Source organism: Meriones unguiculatus, chromosome 14 (assembly GCF_030254825.1).
Source record: "Meriones unguiculatus strain TT.TT164.6M chromosome 14, Bangor_MerUng_6.1, whole genome shotgun sequence".
Classification (NCBI taxonomy): Eukaryota; Metazoa; Chordata; class Mammalia; order Rodentia; family Muridae; genus Meriones; species Meriones unguiculatus.
The window spans coordinates 78,300,201-78,318,809 of NC_083361.1; the positions used below are offsets into that span (position 1 = coordinate 78,300,201).

The window sequence follows — 18,609 nt, forward strand, 5'->3', positions numbered from 1 at the left end:
CTGTTTCCAAACCCATACCATTGACAAACAGGAAGAACTGGCAGTTTTCCTCACTCATACATACCATGTAAATAAGGGTGTGGCACTGATTATAACTACTGAGAAGCATTGTTTGCATATGTGTTCTTTGAAGTAAATCTTCTAGGGCTTCCATGACTACAAGCTCCTAGAGGGCACACACTGCACTTCCCACCTGTACATCCTGACTTCTCTCCACAGTGCCTGGACCACAGTAACTAGACAGGATGTTGAATAAACAACAACCAAATAAGCACAGGGATGTGCACTAACTATTCCTTGAGGGCCTGAGCTGAGTGAGCTCACAGTTTTGTTACAGAGGTTACATTTATTTCCCATGTAAATACCTAAATATGATTCAAACCCCTCAAAATTGTTTCTCTATTATCACTGTTGTTATTCTTTTTTACTAGTGTTTCTCAATAAGGTATCAAGGATATTTGGGTGGAACAATTCATTATGCACACTAATTAGATCACTGCAGAATGCTTAGAAGTCCTGGACCTGGGACTGGGGATTTAGCTCAGTGGCAGAGAGCTTGCATAGCAAGTGCAAGGCCCCGGATTCAGTCCTCAGCTCTGGGGGGAAAAAAAAGTCCTGGACCTGACTTTATGTGGTAAATGCTCATTTTCATGGCCTTTGCTCTCATTTCAAAATGTCCCTTCCCCTGAGGAAAGAAAACTAATAATATCTAATACTATCATCCAGATAAAAATAATTGCTTTAAAGGGGAGAGCTAATAAGAAATAAACATCAGCTGGGTGTGGTGGTGCACACCTTTGATAATAGCACTAGGAGGCAGAGACAATTGGATCTCTGTGAGGCCAGCCTGGTCTACAAAAACAAGTCCAGGACAACCAAAGCTACACAGAGAAACTCTGTCTAGGAAAAAAAGAGAAATAAACATCAGTCAACTTAAAAGCTGTGATTCCATGGCATCTTGAGTCCCCCAAACCTGTATTAAATCCTCAGAAATTTCTAAGTACAGGAAAGTACATGCACAACTTTAAAAGCAGATGCAAGAAGCACACTAGACAGGAGTTTTACCTTTTAGCCACATCGATGGGTCTCTCTCCTGCTTTGTTGGTAATATTACTGTCGGCTCCCATTTTAATTAACCACTGCAAACACTCTACGTGGCCCTGTCCAGCAGCTTTTTAAAACAAGGAAACACAAAACACATACAGAGAAAGAGTTGTTATTTAAAAAAAAAAAAGTTGTATCAAATTTTGACCTTGTAGTAACTAACAAAAGTAGGCTATGCAAATATTTGTTCTTTTTCACTGTACATTTATTAGACACTTAATCAAATATCTACTGTGCTCAGGTCCTATCCAAATAATTTTGGATACAGATATAAAAAATTGGAGCTCAAAGTTCAGACAAGCAAGTAAGAGAAACTAGAATCCAGTCTTCCTAACCCTTACCCAAGTGCTACGTCATACTGCACAACTCCTACGCAATCTTGCGCCATGCTCCAATATATAAACATTCCAATCACAAGGACCTCAGAGACATCAAAAATCTTGCTCTATGCCTGCCTACTACATATGAAAATCACACACAAAAGAAATCTTTTCTCAAAAATTGTTTATCTATTTATTTGCTTTGTGTCTGTACCTGCACATATGTGTGCCTGCACATTGTAAATCTGGAGATCAAAGGACAACTTTCAGGCCCTTCTACCTATGTAGGTTCTGGGGATCAAGCTCAGGTCATCAGGTTTGGCAGTAAGCACTTTACACACTGAACCATATCACTGACCCCCACCCAATCTTGCTCTAGCATACATAGATATGTAGAATATAGGTAGACAGACAGACAGACAGACAGGGTTTCAGTAATCATTAAATGTAGTGAGAGATATGCTATTGTTGCTAAGTCCCCAAAAACATATCATCACTTTGATCCTTAGCAACTTGTTCAATTCCTTAATTCCTACTCCCTTTCTTCATCTCTCTCCTATCCAAAATCAGCTGACAAAAAACTCTACTGGATTTCACAAAGCTCTGTAAGTAAACATCCACTAGACAAAAATAGTAATATATTTTGTCTTTTCTGCTCCTAAAAGTGATCAAAAATCATATTTATGATCATCAATAATTGTGTGGTTTAAAATAATTTAGCCTGACATTTCCATTCTATCATAGGCAAATAAAAGAAAAAGGGAGACAATTTATATAAAACAATATAAGAAAAGATTCTGGGAAACTACACCCTTCACAATAGGCACAAATAATATAAAGTATATTGGTGTAACTCTTACCAAGCAAGTAATAGACCTGTATGACAAGAACTTCAAGTCTCTGAAGAAAGAAACTGAAGAAGATATCAGAAGATAAAAAGATGTCCCATGAGCATGGACTGGTAGGATTAACATAGTAAAAATGACCATCTTACCAAAAGCAATCTACATATCCAGTGCAATCCCCATCAAAATACCAACAAAGTTCTTTACAGACCTTGAAAGAACAATTCTCAACTTCATATAGAAAACAAAAACCCAGAATAGCTAAACAATTACATACAATAAAAGAACTTTTGGAAGTATCTCCATCCCTGACTTCAAGCTATACTACAGAGCAATAGTAATAAAAACTGCATAGTACTGGCATAGAAATAAACTGGTTAAACAATGGAATCAAATCAAACACCCAGAAATAAACCCACATACCTTCAGACACTTGATTTTTGACAAAGGAGCCAAAATCATGCAATGGAAAAAAGCATCTTCAACAAATGGTGCTGGTCTAACTGTATGTCTACATGTAGAAAAATGCAAATAGATCCATATTTATCTTCCTGCACAAAACTTAAATCCAAGTGGATCAAAAACCTCCACATAAAACTAGACACACTAAACCTATTAGAAGAAAAAGTGGGGAAGAGCCTTGACTCACTGGCACAGGAGACAAATTCCTGAACAGAACACAGACTCTAAGATCAACAAATAGGGCCTGTTAAAACTGAAAAGCTTCTGCAAGGCAAAAAACACTGTCAATAGAATGAAATGACAGTCTACAGATTGGGAAAAGATCTTTCACCAATCCTACATCTGACAAAGGGCTGATAACCAAAATATATAATTAAATCAAGAAATCAAACACCAATAAACAAAATAACCCAATTGAAAACTGAGCTACAGAACTAAACAGAGAATTTTCAACAGAGGATTCTCAAATGACGGAGAAGCACTTAAAGAAATGCTCAACTTCCTTAATCATCAGGGAAATGCAAATCAAAACGACTCTGAGATTCCATCTCACACTGGTCAGAATGGCTAAGATCAACATCTCTAGTGACAACACATCCTGGTGAGGGTGTGGAGAATGGAGAGCCTGGTGGGAGTGTAAACTTGTACCACCACTTTGGAAATCAATCTGGCACTTTCTCAGAAAATTGGGAAAAGCTTTACCTCAAGACCCAGCTATACTACTCCTGGGTATATACCCAAAAGACATACAAGGACACTCACTCAACTATGTTCATAGTAGCTTTATTTGTAATAGCCAGAATCTGGAAACAACCTAGATGTCTCTCAACCAAAGAATGAATAAAGAAACTGTGGCACATTTATACAATGGAAAACTACTCAACTATTAAAAAAAGGAGATCATGAAATTTGCAGGCAAATGGATGGAACTAGAAAAGATCATCCTGAGATAACACAGACCCAGAAAGACACACAAGGTATGTACTCACTTATAAAGGGATTTTAGCCATATAATACAGAGTAGACATACTACAAGGCACAGACCCAGAGAAAATAAATAACAAGGAGGCTCTAAGTGAGGATGCATAAATCTTACTTGGAAGGGAAGATAGAATAGACAGAGGTAGTGGCTAAAGAGAGGGAGCAAGGTAGGAGATGGGCCACAAAGAGTTAAGAGAGTGGAGATCAGACCAGGGAAGGCTGAGGCCAAGAGGACAAAAGGGCTGTAGAGAAAAGAGAAATGGAGGGTAGGGATATCTCTGTGAAAAGGTGGAGACCTAAGTCAGGGTAGGCACCTGGGAGGATATGAGGGGGATTTAAGCAGAGACTCCTAGTAGTGGAGGCCCAAGAAGACACCTTCTAAATAGACTAGCGTGGTAGAGGGAGGAGAATTCCAACCTATCCACAAAATCTTCAACCCCAAATTTACACTGCCTACAAGATGTGCAGAGATAAAGATAGAACAGAGACTGAGGGAATGCCCAACTAATGCCTGGCCCAACCAAAGACCTACCCTATTGGAGAGTGCCAACCCCTGATACTATGAATTGGACCTAGGCCCCTACAAAGATGTAGCAGATGGGCAGCTTATGCTTCATGTGGGTCCTCTAGTAAGGGAAGTGGGGACTATATCAGACAAAGACTCACTTGCCAGCTTTTTTTTTTCTTGTCTTTTTTTTTATTTTAATTTTTATTGTACTTTGTTCACTTTGTATCCCCCATAAGCCCCTCCCTCTTCTCCTCCCAATCCCACCTTCCCTCCCCCTTCTCCACTCATGCCCCTCCCCAAGCCCGCTGATAGGGGAGTCTTCCTCTCCTTCCTTCTGATCCTAGTCTATCAGATCTCATCAGGAGTCACTTGCCAGCTTTTTGACCACTTCCCCCTGGCAGGACTGCCTTGCCAGGCCACAGGGGAAGAGGATATGCTCAGCCCTGATGCAACTTGATGAACTGGAGAGGATGGAAAAGGGAGCTCCCCTTTTCTGAGGAAGAGGATGGGGGGGGAAGGGTGGAACTGGGAAAGGAGGGGGGATGAGGCTACAACCAGGATGTAAAGTGAATAAAAAATAAATTTTAAAGGACAGAACAGAGAATAAAGAAAGCAAAGATTCCGGCTGGAGAGATGGCTCTGTCATTAACAGTACTTGCTTTTACAGTTCCCAGCACCCACATGACAGCTCACATGTCTGTAACTCCATTATCAGGGGATCAGACGCCTTTAGCTTGTGCAGGTACCAGGCATGTACATTGTGTATATCCACACATTCAGAAAAGCACTCACACACATAAAATATTATTTAAAGAACATGCCTTTAATCCTAACACCCAGAACAGAGGCAGGCAGATCTCTGTGAGCTCGAGGCCAGCCTGCTGTACATACATAGACAGAAATATATATAAAGAATCTATTTCCAGAATAAAATTTTAAAAGAAAGAAAAAAAGAAAGAGGAAAATAAACTAATTCTTTTTAAAATATTGTTGAAAGATGGTTCCTTAGCAGTGTATTTCACCAAGAAGACTGACCCTACCTTTAAAGGCATACACATCTTGCATCTTAAAAGGTACTTGAATTAGAAATCAAGCATTGTGCATTCCATCTAACATTCACTGATATCTAGAAGGGTGGATTCATCAGAACTGTGTTAGAAGCTGAGTAACTCACAAGAAATCCCTGAAAATAACCAGGACGCGCTCACCTTTATGCATAGGAGTTGATCCAGTCTCATCACGCTCATTCAGATTGATCACTCCATCTCCTATAAGTTTCTTAAGCACTTCTAGATCGCCCTTAAAGGCAGCCACATGACCTGGAAACTCTAAACCTGAATAAAAAGTCAGCATTTTAGCAAACACAGGAATTTATTTATTTCCCTACCTCAAGCTGTCATTCAATCCAGGTTTCAATATTATCAAGTATGAAGCTACTCAAGTGCATTCAACTGACACACTGACAAATAAAAATAATTACAAAATAAGATATTACCAAATGTGCTACACTATCTAAAATAACAAAGTTACAAATTATAACTTACTAAAATTTAAAAACAGACTATAAGTGGGAGAAAAGACTATGAATGGGAGAAAATGTTTGCAATACACATCTGACAGAGTTTATGTCAAGATTATATTTAAAAATTTTGGTGATTGCTGGAGAGATGGCTCAGTGGTTAAGAGCACTGTTTACTCTCCCTAAAGGACCCAGGTTCAAATTCCAGCACCCACACGGGAGCTCACAACTGTCTGTAACTCCAGTTCCAGGTGATTTGACACCCTCACATCAATGCACATAAAATGAAATAAAATAAAATAAATTAATTTTAAAAAATTGGTGATTAAAAAAGCCCTATCTTTAAGATGTCAAAAACTAAAAAATGTATTTCATGAAAGAAGGAATGGGTGACCAATCCAGAAAAAGATGCTCAAGGAGAGAGCACACACCCATTAAAACGACTACAATAGAAGAGACTGACTATGCCCTGTGTTAGTAAGGATATAGAATACTTTGGAAAGCAGTTTGAAAGACATTTGTTTGCTGGGTGTGGTAGCACATGCCTTTAATCCCAGTACTTGGGAGCCAAAGACAAGTGGATCTCTGAGTTTGAGGACAGACTGGTCTATAGAATAAGTTCCAGGACAGCCAGGGCTACACTGAGAAACCCTGTTTCAAAAAAATCAAAAGAAAAAGTTAAAATAAAAATAAAAATAAAGCAGCTCCTTAAAAAATATCTAAAGTTAGACATATACCCATATGTTCCACTCCTAGTACTTACCAAGAGGAACAGAAATGTAGAAATAATAGCTACCCTATTCATAAATCCCCAAACTAAAAGCAATAAAATGCCCACCTCAATTTGTCTTAGAATACAATATAGCAATAAAAAGAAATAAACATAGCATGTATGAATTCTCAAAATGACTATATACAAAACTCTAGAAAACCCAAAGCAGATCAGTGATTGCATGGGAACAGAATAAAAGAAGCAGTAAGCTGAAAGGAGTCTCAGAAAACCTAGATATGATGGAAATACCTATATCTTGATTGTTATGATGAAATGATGAATGTGAAAATCATAACATTTCATACTTGAATGTAATTTTTAATTTAAAATTTACTTAACTTAAAATTAAGTAAAATTTAAAAACTATTGTTTAAGGATATAAAGTAAAGAACAATCCACTTCTGAGAGAAAATTATCTGATGAAAATTCATAAATGATTCATACCAAGAATACAGAAAACTCAAATTACTTAGAAAAATAAATGAATTGCACTTTTTAAAAAGGAAAAATATAGGTATATAACATATATGTACATATTCATAGAATATAAAGAACATAGCACCATGTCCCCACAAAAGCAGAACATGTTAACTGCGTTTTCACAGAAGGTGGTGAAAACCTTAAGAAGCTTCATCCAATGATCCCAGAATGCAATACAATTCTCACTTTCAATGTGGGCTAATGAGACAAAAACAAGGAAGCAATTTTCTAAAGAAACTCTGATACACATACACAAGAAGGTATGAGCTAAATGCATCAACTTTGTAGGATTTTATTTTATTTTTAATTTCAATTGTTTTAGGTAGGATTATTATTGTTGTTATAAAACACCACGACCAAAACAATTTTGGGAGGAAAGAGTTTAAACAGCTTGTATTTCCAAATCACTGTTCATCATCAAAGGAAGTCAAGAGAGGAACTCAAACACGGCAGGAACCTGGAGACAGAGCTGATGCAGAAGTAATGGAGGGGTGCTGTTTATTGGCTTGCTCCCCATTACTTGCTTAGTCTGTTTTCCTACAGAATCCAGGACCACCAGCCCAGGGATGGCCCCACCCACAGTAGATGAGGCCCTCCCTCATCAATCATTAATTTAAAAAATGCCCTACAGGCTTGCCTTCAGCCAGATTTTATGTGGGCATTTTCTCCGTTTAGATTCCCTCCTCTCTAATGACTCTAGCCTGTGTCAAGTTAACATAAAATTAGCCAGCACAATCCCATACAGTCTTCTTTATACTACTACCTATATGCTTTGTCTAAAATGCTTCATAAAAATAATCTGGATAGAAATATATGATAAATTTCAATGTAGCATTTGTCTTACAAGTTCTTTGTCATTGGATTCCCTTTTATTATTATCATTCTCTGTTAAAATATGTGAGGTTAGGGGAGGAGGATGTCCCCTATCAGTGGACCAAGGGAGAAGGATAGGGCAGGAAGAGGGAGAGAGGGTGGGACTGGGAGGAGATGAGGGAGGGGCCTACAACTGGGATACAAAGTGAATAATTGTAACAAATGATAATAATAATAATAATAATAATGAAATAGAATAAAATATGTGGGGTTAATTACTTACTGTCCTGATCTTCTGGATTGCTTCCTTCATACTCAGTCCCCTGAATAAACCGTATAATGTTCTGTTTCAAGAATCGCTGGGCCAGGTCCAATACATTTTCTCCGTTATCATTGAAGGCTTTTAAAGCTTGTGCTCCAGTATGCATCCTACTCAGTAGGTATTTAAAACAATGAAGGTGGCCTTCCATGGCTGCTAAATGAACTGCAGAGAAGACAAAAAGGATAGCTTTAATCCTAAAAATGACAATAAAATACCTCAGAAAGCTGAATGTGGTGGTACATTGATATAACACAAGGAATTCCTAATGGGAATGGCAAAAGGAATGTTAAGTTCCAGGTCATCCTGAACTACACAGTGAGGAGTTCCAGCTTAGCCTGTCTCAAAAAAACTGAAACTAGCTTTAGGCAGGTATAGTGGTGCACACCTTTAATCCCAGAAATCGAGAGGCAGAGGCAGATGGATCTCTGTGAGTTTGAAGCCAGCCTGGTCTACATAGTGAGGTACAGAGCTCCATAATAGGAGCTGTCTCAAAAAACACTTAAAAAAAAAGAAAAGAAGTAAATTTGCTTTAAGGAGCAAAGATGAATGATATTTTTATCATTCTTTATTTGTCCTCTTCTTATAATTCATTATTCTGTATAATAAATACAAAACTTAAAACTCTACACTGACCAGTCATGGAGGCACAGGACCACAATCCCACCATTTGAGAGTACAGGTTCAAAGCCAGCATAAGCTACATAGCCAGACCCTATCTCAAAAGAAAAGACTGCATTCTAAGCACACATTAGCAAATTCACTGCTTCCACACTAACTCCCTGAAAGTAAGACAACAAAATTTATTTCTAAAAGCTTTAGTGGACCAAAACATATGAACAGGAATGATGTGAACAGACAAAAGAATCCTTGAAAGTTATTAGATCAGATTGAGAGACAGCCAGAACCAGAAACTTTGGGGGATGAGAATAAACAGTTAAGAAGCAATGACTCCAAAGACAAGGAAAAAGTCCGATATTTGGGTAATCAGAGATGAAAGAAAATCAAAGTGATGTTCAAGTGGCCATTGCATCCTGGCCTTAAGAGAAGTCCTTAAGTCGAGGGCTACTTTGCTAGCACATACCATGCCATGCTGGGTCATCCTGCAGCCCTATAAGAAGATACACCTGAAAATGGCCCTGCTAACTGCTTACTCATCATATATGCTTGAAAATCTCACAGATTTCAACTTAATATAATAAAACTAACTTTCCCTTGCATTTTTCACACATTGTCTTCGGTATCTTTACTAATAGGAAGCTCCCTCCTTCCTGTGTTGCCCATTGCCCACGCTTGATTACCTCTGTCCCTCCCCACATCACTACACCAGAAACTCCTAGGTGTCTCTACAAATACACATAAGACCCAATTCCTTCCCACTCTCCCAGCTTCCTCCATCTACCCCACCATCAATAGTGGAACCCAAATAGTAGTTTAAGTTGCTCCCCTGATCTTCTGTCTTCCTTTCCCTGGGTCTTGGCGATTAAACCCAGGGTTCTGAGTATACCAGGTAAGTGAGCTACCTCTCTCTTCTTCTGCAATTATATTTTGAGATGGGGTCTTGCTAAATTACTCAAGACTGGCCTCAAATTTGCAATCCTCACGCCTTAAACTCTGAAGTAGCTGAGGTTATAAGAGTCTGCCACCACATCTGGATTCTCCGTTTCTCACCTTGCCGTGCCCACATCCTCACTTCAGCAGATTACAACTTCTCCTCTAAGGCAGTGGTTCTTAACTCTCCTGATGCTGCAACCCCTTAATACAGCTCCTCATGTCGTGGTGGCCCCCAACCACAAAATTATTTTGTTGCTACTTCACAACTATAATCTTGCTACTGTTATTAATTATAATGTAAATATGTTTGGAGATAGAGGTGTGAAAGGGGCCATGACCCACAGGGTGAGAACCATTACCTATGGCATAAGTCTGCTCAGGTCACCCTATGCTCAGATCCTTTCAGTTGTTTTTGGTACCTCTGCAACCTCATGTTACTCGAGCCCTCACTTTTGTTCCAGTCACACTGATTTGCTGTTACGAAAACCACTAGGCCTCCAGAGGGGAGCAACACATGCCTCATCACCTCTTCCTCTAATGTTCTTCCTCAGACTAGCCACAGACTCAACTCCTTTTGTCTCCGCTAACAGTCACTTCCCCAGTGAAGGCTTTGCTGACCAAAAGGCATTGTTTTAAATTTTATTCCTCTACTAGTCTCTACTCCCCCTTTGCTGTATTTACCCAAACATGTATTGCTATATAATGTTCTATATATAGCATTGAATCATTCATTTTGATGACTAACTTTCCCTCACCACTACATAAAATACTTTGTATTTCCTGCTGAATTACCTCTAACACATACATACATAAGTGGTACTCAATAAATACATACCAAATTAATTTTCTGAGAGGACAACTCTCTCTCAAAGTATACACTCATGATATGTGATGTGTCTCTCTGAGCATATCTCTTTCTTCTAACTTTCATGCATAAGTCATTATTAAAAGATCTTTATAAACTCCAAATATATTTTATAAAAAGTTTTTAGTCACTCAGGATTTTTTTTTGAGACAGGGTTTCTCTGTGTAGCTTTGGCTGTCCTGGACTCACTTTGTAGACCAGGCTAGCCTTGAACTCACAGTGACCTGCCTGCCTCTGCCTTTCAAGTGCTGGGATTAAAGGTGTGCACCACCACACCAGCATTTTTTTAATATTTCTATTTATTTTATGTATGAGTGTTCTATCTGCACATATGCCTGCATGCCAGAAAAGGGCATCATATTCCAGTAATAGATGGTTGTGAGCCACCATGTGGTTGCTAGGAATTGAACTCAGGACCTCTAGAGGAGAAGACAGTGCTCTTATCCATGGAGCCAATCTGATCTTTTTAATGAAAAAACAAAAAGCCAAAAGAAAATGATCAGACATACTTGAAATTATGATTCCTACCTTGATTGCATATAACAAAGGTCAGTTCTCAGTAGGTTGGAGATATAAACATAAATGTAAAAAATAAACTTTAAAAGATAAAGAAATGACTCTGACTACAGAATAGGGTGAGCATTTTTTAATCAAATACAAAAAGTACTAACACAAAAAGAAGATATTATTAAATTGGACTACATTGAAAGCAAACTTCCAGCACTTGGGGAGGCAGACATAACTCACATAACTCTGTGAGTTCAAGGCAAACCTGATCTACAAAGCAAGTCCAGGACAGTCAAGGCTACTCAGAGAAACCTTGTCTCGAGCAACCACAACAACAAGACAACAAAACAAAAAGAAAGCAAACTTCTGTTCATAAAGCATGTCTCAAAAGAGAAACAAATCAGTCCACAGAATAGAAAAGGTATGTGCAATGTATACAGCTGATAAAAGGTTTCCATCTGGGCTCTATGAAGAACCTTACAACTCCAGAAGAAGAAAAAGAAGCAGAAGAACAAGACACAGAAGAAGATAGAAAGGATGTCTGAACTGGTGCTTCACAACAGAAAATAATCAAGAAGCCATTAAACATAAAGATACTAGGACAAAGAGGAGGACATTGCAGCCAGTCCTGAAGATACCTGATAAGCTAGGGTCAGATGGAAGGGGAGGAGGTCCTCCCCTATCAGTGGACTTGGAGAGGGGCAGGGAGGAGATAAGGGAGGGATAAGGAGATAAGGGATTGGGAGGAAATGAGGGAGGGGGCTACAGCTGGGATTCAAAGTAAATAAACTGTAATTAATATAAAAATAAAAATTTAAAAAGATATAAAATGATGTGCCCTGTCGGCAGTCATGAGCAAAAATACAAATTAAAACAAGCAAGAAATCCTATAACCCAAAACAGCTACTAAAATTAAAACAACTGGTTAACAGCCAGTGTTAATAAAGTGAGAGCTATGGGGCTGGAGAGATGGCTCAGAGCTTAAGAGCTCTGACTGTTCTTCCAGAGGTCCTGAGTTTAATTCCTAGGAACCACATGGTACTCATAACCACCTACGGTAAGATCTGGTGCCCTCTTCAGGCCTGTAGGCATACATGCAGGCAGAGTACTACATAAGTAATGAATAAATCTTTTAAAAAAATAAAAGTTAGAGCTACTAAAATGTTTTCTTCTATATTACCATATTACCTTCTTTTATTATTTCTTTAGTTAGCATTAAAATAATGTATTTCACGATGACATTTACATTATTATAAACTTCTGATAATCGCTTTCCATTTTCCCTTTCTTGATGTCCCAGTCCCCCGTTAGTCATTCTTCCTTCTGACTTCATGTCTTTATACATACTTAATAAAACCTTAATTACAATTGTTTAAAATTATATTTATATATTTCTGCATTTTTAAGATTTAAAAAATTATTTGTATGTGTGCATGTCTCTGTGTACATATGTCCAGTTGGAGTTAAGGACAACTGTGAGCTGTCCAACATGGGAGGTGGGACCTAAACTCAGGTCTTCTGCAAAGTAGAAAGTGCTGTTAGCTGCTGAGCTATGTCTCCAGCCCATCTATATGTTTTCTATATTGTCTTTATGTATTTAACTCTATATCTAAATCTAAATCTAAATCTAAACACTTAAATCTAAATTCCGCACATGAGAAAAATTCCCTATAGAGCCTAGGTTGGTCTTGACCTCGCTATTCAGCCCATGGTGGTTTCCAACTCTTGATCCTTCTCTACCTTTCAAGTGCTGGAATTGGAGGCACAACACACCACCACAGTTAGAGGCACTTAAATGCCTCTATAGGTTATAACTGGTACACCTACTTTGGAAAACAAATACAAGACAGGCCCTCAGAATACTAATACACTATTTTATTCCATACAGTTTAAAACTAGGGGGGCTGATTTATAAGCCAGAAGTCAGAGATTAATTGTGGAACGTAACAGATAACTGGAAAGGAGATGTGAGAAAAGTTTCTGGTTACAAAGTAATAGACATTAGTTTATCTTAATGGTTACACAGATGCCTTCACGTATGAAAATTCAATGGCATATGCCTAGAACTGGGAACTTTTTTATATTCATATTATAGTTTAAAGTTTTATTTAGGGGGTTGGAATGTAACTCAGTAGTAGAGACAACATGCTAGAGAGGCTCTGAACTCAATCCCAAGCAACATAAAGATAGAGAGTAAGAAAGAGGGGGAGAGAGAGAAAGAGACAGACAGACAGAAAACTGAGACAGAGACAAAGACAGAGAAAGAGAAAGAGAGATAGAGAAACAGAGAGATTGAGATTTAACTGAACAAAAGAGTAAGTTTAAAAAGGATGAGAGCAAAGTAAAATTACTTTCATATATTTAAAAAATGTATTCATACCAACCAACAAATCTTCACAGAAGAATGCTTCAGAAGGAAAGCCAGCTATCCCAGATGGTAGTGTAAAGGTACAGAAGACAGAGCGGAGAGGGAGGGAGACTACAGCATCCAGCATACCAAGGTAAACCAGAATCCACAGGGATATAGAGATAGTCTAAACAGCAAAGCAACTGACTCACACTCATTCATATTATCTGCCTAAATTTTCCCTTCATAGGTGTACTTAAGAGCCCTTTAATATATAATTCAAGGATCTTCTCTTAAATCATGTGTGCGTGTATATAAGTGTGCATGTATGTGTGTGTCAGTGTGTATATGTATGTTTGTGTGGGTGTGTGTATGTATGAGCACAGGTATATACATGTGACCTCACCGAGTCCAGAGAGGGTATCTGAAACCCTCCTCCTCTATCAGATCCCTGGAGTTGGAGAGGGAGGCAGTTGTGAACCACCTCATATGGGTGCTGAGAATTAAACTAAGATCCTCTGGAAGAGCAGAGCACCAAACTATTCTAATCCCTGAGCCACCTCTTCAGCCTTCAAGAATCCAGTCTCACTGTGATCTGTCTTCTGAATTTCAATAGCACTTCATAAAGAAGGTAGGGTGTTTAGAATCTATGTCTCAACTAGCCAGTTTATTCTAAATTAAACCTAAAACTGCAATAACAAACCAGCTCATGTGTGTGTGTGTGTGTGTTTGTGTGTGATCTATACACAGTAAATAGCTGTTTGTGTGGCACAAAGACAGGAATTAAAAAAAAAAAAAAAAGACACTAACCATGAGGATATAGCCCAGTGCCCAGGCACCTGCTAAACTGTGTAAGTCCTCAGCTGGATCCCTCATGAGCAGTGAGGAAGGAGGAAGAAGAAAGGCAGAAGAAAAGGAAGAACCAGAAACCAGTTTCTCTACTGCTGAGAGAGACAGCTCTAGAAAAAAAACATGAATGGTATATAACACAGGTATAATAGTAAACAGTTTATATCAGCCTATCCAGTAGTTTAGGTCTGTGAGAAAATTGCAGTAAATTTCTTAACCTTAAGTATTTTTATCAATGACAATCAAAACCTTTGCCTTAGTTCAATACCCGGAAGGTTTCCATTGTAGTCTACGTCTTCTATGCAACATCCCCATTTGACAAGAAGTTGCAAACAGCCAAGCCGCCCATGAAAAGCTGCATAATGTACTGGTTTCCATTCTCTCTTGTCAGTCACACTGGGATCCTAGAGGTAAAATTCACTCAGTTTCAAAATGAACTCAGTTTCTTGCCATTTGTAAGGAAAATAGTAAATCTAGACTCTAATTCTGCAATTGAAAACTAGAAGCCATTCTTAAAATTATACAGCAGTTAATATAATAAAAATTTACTGTACTCACTTATCTGAACACACAAACAATGAAGTTTTCAGTGAATTATTACAAAAGTCTTCTAAAAAGAAAACTACTGTCAGGTGTGGCTCACACCTTTGATCCCAGCACTTAGGAGACAGGCAGGTGGCTCTCTGTGAGTTCAAGGCCTGCCTGTCTACAAAGAGAGTTCCAGGCCAGCCAGGACAACACAGAGAAATCTTGTCTCAAAAAAAATGAATAAACAAAGGTTTTTTGGATGGTTTGGTTTAAATTTTTTTTTTTTTTTTTGAGTCCTGGCTGTCCTGGACTTGCTTTGTAGACCAGGTTGGCCTCAAACTCACAGATCCTTCTGCCTCTGCCTGGAAGTGCTGGGATTTAAAAGGCATGCCACCACACCTGGTTACAAAACTGTGTTTTTGAAAAAACTTAAAAAACTGTTTCATAGTCTTGCCCTATAAAATGAAAACGATAGGGAGAGCTTTAAATAATGCCTTATCATTAAGAACATAAAAGATTAACCAAAAAGCCAGCACAGTGGTGCACGCCTGTAATCCCAGCACTCTGGGAGGCAGAGGCAGGCAGATCTCTGTGAGTTCAAGGCCAGTCTGGTCTACAAAGTAAGTTCAAATTGCTAAGGCTACATGGAAAAACCCTGTCTCGAAAAACAAAACAAAACAAAATTAACGAAAAAATATGTTTAATGTTTTTACTTCTTAGAAAACTCTTGCCATTATGTCTTCCATATTGGCAGTGTTTTGCCCCCCGACTCCCACCTCTCATGTGTATGAGTGGTTGGAGGGCAGGATTGAGACAAGGTCTCACATTATAGCTTCAGGCTTGCAATCCTCAAGCAAGTCTCAACTTCTCAAAGGCTAAGACTTAGAAGACTGAGCCATCATGCCTCTAAAAAGTTATACAACCAGTGAGTATTATCAAAAGTAAGTATTAGGGAACTAGAGAGGTGGCTCAGCAGTGAAGCGTACAGAGGACCTGTGTTTGATTCTAAGCACCCACTTCAGATGTCTAACATTAGCTTGCAACTATTCTAGGGAAAATCTGAGGCCTCTGGCCTCTGCAGGTACCTGTATTCATATGCACATGCCCACACACACATATACACAGTTTATAAATATTTTAATAAATAAATAAGCATCAAAATAAATAATTTAAATCCTGGAGAAATAAATGACTTCCCAAACCGGTATATGAAATAAAGGGGTTTTTAAAGCATTATGCAGATACATACAAACTCATAAAAACATAATTACCTGGTGAATGTTTGTTTAAAAGCTTCAGAGTCTTCCCAATTAAGCTCTGAACCAGCATCCAAACACAGAACCTCAGAAACATTTTGTATTACTGTTCATTTTGGGGAGAGGCAAGGGGATATTTGTCTCAATTGCTGCATCCATGCTTGAAGATGGGAAAACTACAGGAAAAAATCACTTCCCCAAAGTCATAGCAAGGACTTTAAAAGTCAGGAAGCGATAACCAAACTACCAAATACTAGTCTGTCCACATGATCACACACTACCACTAATTAGGAGGAGTCCCTCACCACTCCACTTCGCAGCATTATTTGTAAAGTAAAAGAATGTCCATGACTGGCAGCAAGGTGTATCGGCGTGCATCCACGATCATCTTGAGCTGCTAGGTTGGCTCCATTGATTACAAGAGCCTAGAAATAGAGAAGTGGGCAAAGTGTGAATGACTACAAATGTTAAACTATGAATGCAGACACAGAATAAACGCAAGCAATTAATTTATAAAGCGATTATTACATATGACCTACAGGCAAACTATGACACATTCCTTAGGTAACCCTATAAAGAGTCTGAAGTCTTCTTTAACACTGGCCCGAGGGACCTTAGTTACTAGCTCTCAGTTCCTGGTCAATGTTCTAAGGGTTTCATCCAAATCTGCAAATGAGCTGATTTCCATATCGGTCATGGACTGTAGGATTTCTTCCTATATATCAGACAAAGAATTTCACAAATCTATCAGTCCCAATCGAGACCCGGTGATATAGTTTCTGGATATCAACAAATGCATTCTAAAGTTTATAGAAAACCAAAAGACCTAGAATCACCAAGACAATATTAAAGTTTGAAGATTGACACCACCCAACTTTAAGACTCATTTAAAAAACCAAGACAAAGAAATACTGGCCAAAGAACAAAGAGATAATGCAACAAAACTGAACAGAACACCTAGAAATATATCCACAAAAACAGTCAAATAAACTGAAAAAGGAGACAATATTGTCTTTTCAATATAAAGGTGCTAAAATAACTGGAAATTCACATGTAAATTCTAAGCACAGACCTTACAGACTTTGAAAAAATTTAACTTGGCCAGGTATGATAGCAAATGACTTTAATCCCAGCACTCCTAGCCCTTAGGAGGCAGAAGTAGTAGGATCTCTGAGTTTGACGCTAGCTTGGTCTACATAGTGAGTTCTGGTACAGCCAGATCTATATAGAAAGACCCTGTCTCAAAAAAAAAAAAAGAAAGAAAGAAAGAAAAAGAAAAGAAAGGAAGAAAGAAAAAGAAAAAAGGAAGGAAGGAAGGAAGGAAGGAAGGAACGAGCGAACGAACGAACGAACGAACGAACTAACTTAAGATGGATCACAAATACAAAATACAAAACTACAATACCCTAGAGGAAAATGATAGCTCAGTTGGGGCTGAGCTACAGTTTTTTTTATACATTGCCAAATGTACAATCTTTGAAAGAAAGAATCAATAAACTAGGCTTCACTGAAATTAAACACCACTACTCTAATAAAAAAGACAGTTCACACTCAGAGAAAATATTTGTTAAAGAGATATCTGATAAAGGACTGTTACCCAAGTTACAAAACCAACTCTTAAACAGTAAGAAAAAAAAAATCAATTTTAACATTGGTCAGGGCTGTGGATGTAGCTCAGTGGTAAATTTCTTAACTTGCAACAGACCCTGCGATCAGTCTTCAATACTACCAAAGAATGTTCAGAGCAGATACTGACCAAAGGAGATAAGCATATGAAAGCCTCTCCATATCAAAGGCCACCAGAGAAATGCAAATTTAACCATCAGGAAAATATCACTCTCTTCTTATTAGAATGGCCAAAATATAGGACACTGACAATACAAATGCTAGCAAAGATGAGAAACCACAGGTTAGGTACTTTGGAAGACAGAAAGGCAGCTTCTTATAAAGCAAAGCATAATTTTACCATATACAACAATCATGCATTCCTTGGTATTTAAATAAATACCTACTAAAACTGAAACTTATGTTCACTGAAAATCTAAAAATGAATGTTTACAAGCTTTATTTATAGTCAGGTTTGGAAACTAAGATAACATTGAGTGGGCAATGGTAGTAGCAAACATTCAGACAATAAAATACTGAACGTTAAAAGAAACTAGCGATCATCAGGTATGTGGGTGACTAAATTACCATAATTTGGAGGCTAAGGCAGGAGGATCATAAGTTCAAGCCCAGCCTGTGCTATACAGTAAGACATTACCACTAAAATAAAGAAATCAAGCACTGTATCCTAATAAATTTGTTCAAATGCACGGCATGTAAAATATCAAGAGCAAACCCCATTGTAAACTATGGCTGTCAGGTGACATCCATTGCTGTACCTCCAGAGAGTCACTGACTGGGAAATCAATCTAACAATGCAAAATCTGTGTATCTTTTGCCCAATTTTGCTGAACCTACTATAGCTCTAAAAAGTAAAATCTATTTTAACAAATGAACCTTTAGAACTTTTTTTTCTTTTGGTGCTGAGGACTGGATCAGAGTGGTGACTATGCTGCTCTTGCACTGTACCATGTA

The 18,609-nt window shown here is 38.2% G+C and overlaps 1 protein-coding gene across 4 annotated transcripts in view; it reads right to left on the bottom strand.

The window, feature by feature from the left end:
- Positions 1 to 18,609, bottom strand: part of Ankrd42 (ankyrin repeat domain 42) — a 37,176-nt gene that overhangs the window by 17,578 nt on the left and 989 nt on the right. The window contains exons 1-5 of one of the 4 annotated variants that reach the window (XM_060367586.1): positions 16,045 to 16,307; positions 14,207 to 14,355; positions 8,088 to 8,288; positions 5,429 to 5,554; positions 1,066 to 1,171 (exon numbers count right to left, since the gene is read on the bottom strand). In XM_060367586.1, coding sequence (XP_060223569.1) covers positions 1,066 to 1,171; positions 5,429 to 5,554; positions 8,088 to 8,274 — 419 coding nt within the window. In that variant the 5' untranslated portion in view covers positions 8,275 to 8,288; positions 14,207 to 14,355; positions 16,045 to 16,307. Of the gene's footprint in view, positions 1 to 1,065; positions 1,172 to 5,428; positions 5,555 to 8,087; positions 8,289 to 14,206; positions 14,356 to 14,513; positions 14,650 to 16,044; positions 16,308 to 16,334; positions 16,455 to 18,609 lie in introns of those variants that run through there. The other 3 variants (XM_060367584.1, XM_060367583.1, XM_060367582.1) reach the window with 3 other exon arrangements.